Here is a 6,280-nt window from a genome sequence, read left to right as displayed (position 1 = left end):
GGTCTCCGGGGGGAGGCCCTGCGCGCAACAGGTAGCCGGCCAGGGGAGCGGTTTGCGCGCCCCCTTCCTCCCTCCCTCTCGCTCGCCCCTTCTAGCTCTGCCCCCCCCAGGTGGGCAGGGGGGCAGGTGACCCCCCCCCGCTTCCTTCCCTGGGACGAGGGGCGCCAGGCGGCCCCCTCCCCTTCTGCCACCGGCTGCGCAAGACGGACCGGAGGACGGGTCCAGGGAGGATTTAAACAAAAAAAAATATCTGTGGGTTGTGTGTGTGTGTGTGTTTGTGTGTGTGTGCCAGGCCAGCAGCTCCTTCCCCCACCCCCCGGCTCTCCCGGGAAGAGCTCAGCCCTGGCACGGGAAAGCCGTGGCACACACACACACACACCCCCGAAGGAGCCACCGGGGAAGGAGACTGAGCCAACCGGGCCGAGCGTGGAGCGCAGAAAACGGCAGCCTGGCACCACCCGGAACGACGTCGGAGCCCCTGCAAGCGCGGGGACCCCATCCGTTCCCCCCCTCCGGGAGTCGGTGAGGCCGAGCGAGGATGGGTGGGAGACTCCTCTGCGACCCCCCCTCCTCCTCCCGCACCCCCCCCCCCGCGCTGGGGGGCAGCTGGTCCCGCCCCCAGCCGCACAAAAGGCCCTCCTTGTGCGCGCCCGGCCGCCCGGCCGGTAATTGGCACTCATCAATCACCGGTCATAATGGCTGATGAGGCGGGAGGGGGCGGCCCTTCCCAAGGGGGGCCCCCCGGCCGCTCCAGTGGGAACCCGACGCTGCCCGGCCAGGCTTCTGGGGGGAACTCAAGCGGAATTTGAGGAAGATGGATGAGAGAGGCGGAGGCAGGGCGACACCCCCCCCCCCTTTCCCCCCCTCCCCTGCCATCATCTCCTCCTCCTCCTCCTCCTCCTCCTCCTCCTCCTCCGCCTGCTCCTCCTCCCTCACCCGCCCGCCCTCTCTCGGCAGACAGCGCCAGCCCAGCGCCACGGCGAGGCGGCGGCGAGGCAGCTCCNCGCCGCCGCCATGCAGAGGCCAAGTAGCGGCCAGGGCGCCGCCTTCTCCATCGACTCGCTGATCGGCCACTCGCCGCCCGCCCCGCGCTCCGGCCCGCTGCTCTACACCGGCTACCCCATGTTCATGCCTTACCGGCCGCTGGTCCTGCCCCACGGGCCGCTCCAAGCCGCCAGCGGGCTCCCCCCGCTGGCCCCGCTGGCTTCCTTCGCCGGCCGCCTGGGCAACTCCTTCTGCGCCAGCCTGGGCCAAGCCGTCCCGTCCATGGTGGCCCTGACCACCGCCTTGCCCAGCTTCGGGGAGCCCCCGGACGGCTTCTACCCGCCGCAGGAGCTGCCGGGGGCCGGGCGGAGCAGCGCCGAGCCCCCCTGTCGCCGTCGCGGCGGCACCGAGGCGCTGGAGAGCGGCGACCTGTCTCCGGGACGGGATAAAGGCGCGCCGGAGCCACCGCTGCACTTCGCGGATCACTTTCCCGGCTTGGCAGGTGGGTCTCTCTCCCGGCGGTGGGTGGGTGGGCTGTGGGGAGGAAGCGGCGGGAAGGGATCCCCCTGGATGCTCCGGGAGCGGGAACTTTTCTCGCCGTGGGAAAGTTTGCTGACACAGAAGGAGGGTTGGGGTTGGGGGTTCATGGCGGGGGTGAGAACCGAACCAGCTTCCAAGGGTGTGTGTGTGTGTGTGTGTGTGTGTGTGTGTGTGTGTGTGTGTGTGTGTGTGTGTGTGTGTGTGTGTGAAGCAACCGGCGACCCTCACGGTGGCCGCGGTCCCGTCTCCCTCCCCGCCGGCCAGCGGGCGCCCCGGACCCCCAAACCTCGCCCTCGTTCGCAGCCGTGCTGAGCGCCCGGTGCGCCCACGGGGATCGATCCGGTCCCGCGGTTGGGGGTCAAGGCGGGGGTGAGAACCGAACCAGCTTCCAAGGGTGTGGGTGTGGGTGTGTGTGTGTGTGTGGGTGTGGGTGGGTTTATTATTATTATTATTATTATTATTATTATTATTATTATTATTATTATTATTATTATTATTAAACCGGCGACCCTCACGGTGGCCGCGGTCCCGTCTCCCTCCCCGCCGGCCAGCGGGCGCCCCGGACCCCCAAACCTCGCCCTCGTTCGCAGCCGTGCGCCCACGGGGATCGATCCGGTCCCGCGGCCCCACGCGCCCGCCGGGCTCAGCTCTCGGCGCCCAAGGGCGCTTCCCTCTCGGAGGACACCCGGTCGTCTGGATGAGTCCCTTGGGCTCCGCGCCTCCCCGCTGCAGCCTGTCCGGGGAGCGCAACGACCTCTCCCTCCTCCCGGAGACGGAGCGCACCGGTGGGCCGGCGGGTTCGGGGGGCTCCAGCGTCCGGAGCTGTCCCTGGTCCGGCCGAGCCGAGCCGCCCCTTCCCCACGCGCGACGTGAAGGAACCGGAGTCGCTGCGCCACTTTCTCCTCCGCTCCGGAGAAGCGGACCGGGCGCTCGGGTGCCAGCGGGTCCGTCCCAGCGCCCTTGGAAAAAAGGGCGCCCCGGAGACTTTTGGGGGGTTCCCGCCCCGGGACGGGACGCCTGCGGGTGAGGGTCCGCTTCTCCGAAACAAAAACCACGCGCGGAAAGAACGGCGGAGGTTCTGGCGGGTCGCCCCGGGGCCAGACCCGGCCGGGGGTCTCTTTCAACCCTGGCGGAGGGTCCGGAGGGGGGGTGGGGTCTTCCCGGCGCCTCCGCGAAGACCGTCGGGGGCGGTTTGTAGCCCAAAGGGGCCGAAACCCACGCGGCGGCGGGTATACCTTCCACCCCCCGAGAAGAGAGGCGGTTACTCCAGAGTTACTCCCGTTACGGCATCTGGAGGGGGGAGGTTTGGACACCGGATCGGAGTCCGCTTTGACGCGCGCTCCGGCCGCCGAAGAAGGGCAGGGGGAGGGCAACCCACGTCGCGGCTGACCGCCTGGTTTGGGGGGGCAAGGATGCCGCCACTTTGCTGCCCCCCCCCTCGGTGCCCCGAGGGGGGGGGCAGCAAAGTGTGTGTATGCGTGCGCGCAGACATTTAACTATCGCTAAATCAACGGAGGCTGAAGGAGAAGAACATCCCCATCATGGAATTTCTATCCCCCTCCTTTTGGGGGGGTCTTGGGGGGCCCGCTTCCTGCATCTCAGGAGCGACCCCTCCAGGGCAGCCCCCTCCCCAAGTCCCAGTCCTGGCGTGGCCTGGAGCCCTTGACCTCCGGGAGAAGCAGCCCCGACTCTAAAGGCTGCCCCCCTCTCCACAGCTCTTGGGGGGGGGCTGCGGTGAGCGGACGGGCCCCCCTCCGCCGTGGAGGGGTCCCAAGAGCCACGGGAGGACCCCGGGGACCCGATTGGAGAGGGGCGAGGGGAAGAGGGCGCTGCCACGCAGGCTTTTAGGATAGGAACTGCCGCTTCTCCAGGAATCCCGTCCTGGAAGGCTTGGGACCGCAGACTCCATCATCCCCGTCCCTAACCTGGCTCGGCTTGCTAAGAAGGGCGCTGACTTTTCCACCTGGCCGGCAGCCTCAGGGCATCCCCGTTGCCGCCCGCGGAAGAGGCGGCTGGCCCTGCGCTGCGCGGGATCCTCTGCTGCCTGGGGATCGCGTCTGGGTTTGGCGCCGGGACGCCTGCCCGCCAAGTCCCCGGAGCGGCTCCCGCTTGGATAGCTGGTTCCGAGCGCAGCGGCCGTCGGTGGGAGATGACCACCGGCTAGACGGGAAGCTGCAATCCGATCAAACTGAATTAAAGAGAATAAAATGCAATCAAACCTATATGCGGGTCGCGGTAGGAAGCGTCTTCCCCACGCCGCCGCGGCGGATCCCCTTGCCCGCCTCCCCCTGGCATCGGCTGCGCTTATTCGGGCCGGCCAGAAAGACCCTCTGCACACGCCCAGAGGCCCTGAGTCCTCGGCTCACACACACACACACACACACACCCGGCCCTCGCTGCTTCGCCCTTTCCGCGGGGCGCAGAGAGGCCGGCAAGGACGCCCGGATGATTTCCACACGTGTCAAACCCGGGCGCTAGGAACGGGACTCGTTTCCCGAAACCGGAGGACGTTTCGGAAGAACCCCGGGACTCTCGGGCCCACCCCGGGGCCAGGAGGGGCTGCGCTGGAAAGGAGGGTCCCGAAGGAGCGCAGCGCGCCTCGGGGCCTTTCCTCGGGAGCCCCCCCAAGACACCCCCTCCCCGGGAGCCCTGTCAAGACTGGGGGGGGGGAAAGGGGGTGTCCATCAACAGGACGGGAGGGCTTCAGAAAACGGGGGGGGGGTGTGTGGGGGCAGAAGGAGCGAGCGCCGCCTCTGAAAACGGCCGAAGGAACGGCGCGTCGGCCGGGCAGAAAATTCAGCCCCGGCGGACGGCAGCCCCCGAAGCAGGCAGGACGGCAGCCAGTCGGAAAGAAAGAACACCCCTTCTTTCTCGGGACCGGCCAAAGGCGCCCAGTCCGTCCTCTTCCTCTTCCTCCTCCTCTTCCTCTTCCTCTTCCTCCTCCGCAGGGCGCTTTGGCCCCGCCGCGCAAGCTGCGGCTCTTTCCAGGTGGGCCAAAAGCCCGCGGAGACGCTGCGTCGGCCCGGCCCGAGCGCCGGGGAGCGGTCCCGCCTGAGGTGTGTGTGTGTGTGTGTGACTCGGGGGTGTGTGTGTGCGTGTGTGTGTGTTGGGCCGCCTCCTCTCGCCCGTCCGGCCCCTGAGCTTCACCGGCCGTGCAGGTCGTCTCCGCCGCGCGACACCCTCGAGAGAGAGAGAGGTGGGGGAGCGTGTCGGCCGCGGCTTCCGCTGCTGCCGGTTGGGGAAAGCAGGCGGGCCGGTGGGGGGCAGCCGGTGGGCCCCGGGAGGAGTAACTCGGGTCTGATGTCTTTCTCTCTCCCCCCTCTCCCTCTCCCTGCCTCCCTCCTTCTCTCTCCCTCTCTCCCTCCCTTTCTCCCTCTCCATCCCTCTCTCTGTCTGTGTCTGGCTCCTTTCTCTCCCTCTCTCTCTCCCTCCCTCTCTCGCCTCCCTCCCTCTCTCTGCCTCCCTCCCTCTCTCTCCCTTTGTCCCTCCCTTTCTCCCTCTCCATCCCTCTCTCTCCCTGTCCGTCTCCTTCCCTCCTTCTCTCTCTCCCTCCCTCTCTCGCCTCCCTCCGTCTCTCTCTCTGCCTCCCTCCTTCTCTCTCCCTCTGTTCTTCCCTCTTTCTCTCCATTCCTCCCTGTCTCCTTTCTCTCCCTCCTTCACTCCATCCCTTTCTCTCCCTCTCTCTCTCTCCCTCCTTTCTCTCCCTCCCTCCCTCCTTTCTCTCCCCCTTTCCCTCCCTCTCCCTCCCTGTCTCCCTCCCTCCTGTCTCCCTCCCCCTCCCTCCTTTCCCTCCCTATTTCCCTCCCTCTCTGTCTCCCTCCCTCCCTCTCACCTCTTCCTTCCTTTCTCTCTCGTTCTTGATTCCTCCCTCCTTCCCTCTCCCTCCCTTTCTCTCTCCCCTCCCTCCCCCCTTCCCCCTCTTCTCCCTCCTTGTCCCTCTGTCTCCTTCCCTCCTTCTCTCTCTGTCTCCCTTTCTCTCCCTCCCTCTCCCTCTGTCCCCCTCTCCCTCCCTCTCTGTCTCCCTCCTTTCTCTCCCTTCTTCTCTCTCCCTCTCTCTCCCTCTCCCTCCCTCCCTCCCCTTCCCTCTCTCTCCCTCTCCCCAGGCGGCGGCAAGGGCGCCTACAGCTCGGACGAGGAGGCGGCGGGGACGGCGGTGGACGAGCGGCCGGGCGAGGCGGGCCGCGGCAGCGAGCACGTGGAGGAGGACGACGAGAGCTCGGCCGAGGCGGACAGCGACGACGAGCCTTTCCCGGAGGCTGCCGTCGGGGGGACGACGGCCAAGGCCAAGGCCAAGCGGGCCGCGGGCGAGCCAACGGCCGCTGCGGCCATGCCTCCACCCGGGCCGGCTTCTTCTTCCTCCTCCTCCTCTTCCTCCTCCTCGTCGTCGTCGGGGCCGGGCAAGAGCCGCCGTCGGCGGACGGCCTTCACCAGCGAGCAGCTGCTGGAGCTGGAGAAGGAGTTCCACTGCAAGAAGTACCTGAGCCTGACGGAGCGCTCGCAGATCGCCCACGCGCTCAAGCTGAGCGAGGTCCAGGTCAAGATCTGGTTCCAGAACCGGCGGGCCAAGTGGAAGCGCATCAAGGCCGGCAACGTCAGCGGCCGCTCCGGCGAGCCCGTCCGGAACCCCAAGATCGTCGTGCCCATCCCGGTCCACGTCAACCGCTTCGCCGTCCGCAGCCAGCACCAGCAGCTGGAGCAGGCCCAGCGGCCCTGAGTGGGGGGACCCCCCCTCCCGCTGTACAGAAACACCCCCCCC

General features: G+C 68.0%; 1 protein-coding gene across 1 annotated transcript in view; it reads left to right on the top strand.

Annotated features, from left to right (window-relative positions):
- GBX1 (gastrulation brain homeobox 1) overlaps window positions 1–6,238 on the top strand; it is a 10,843-nt gene extending 4,605 nt beyond the window's left edge. The window contains exons 2-3 of the mRNA XM_015827171.1: window positions 962–1,486; window positions 5,628–6,238. Coding sequence (XP_015682657.1) covers window positions 962–1,486; window positions 5,628–6,238 — 1,136 coding nt within the window. The remainder of the gene's footprint in view (window positions 1–961; window positions 1,487–5,627) is intronic.
- The last annotated feature ends 42 nt before the right edge of the window (window positions 6,239–6,280 follow it).

Source organism: Protobothrops mucrosquamatus, unplaced genomic scaffold (assembly GCF_001527695.2).
Source record: "Protobothrops mucrosquamatus isolate PMUCROS unplaced genomic scaffold, P.Mucros_1.0 scaffold3537, whole genome shotgun sequence".
NCBI classification, from domain to species: domain Eukaryota; kingdom Metazoa; phylum Chordata; class Lepidosauria; order Squamata; family Viperidae; genus Protobothrops; species Protobothrops mucrosquamatus.
Note: the sequence above shows the minus strand (reverse complement) of the source record. Positions and strands in the feature narration are given on the sequence as shown.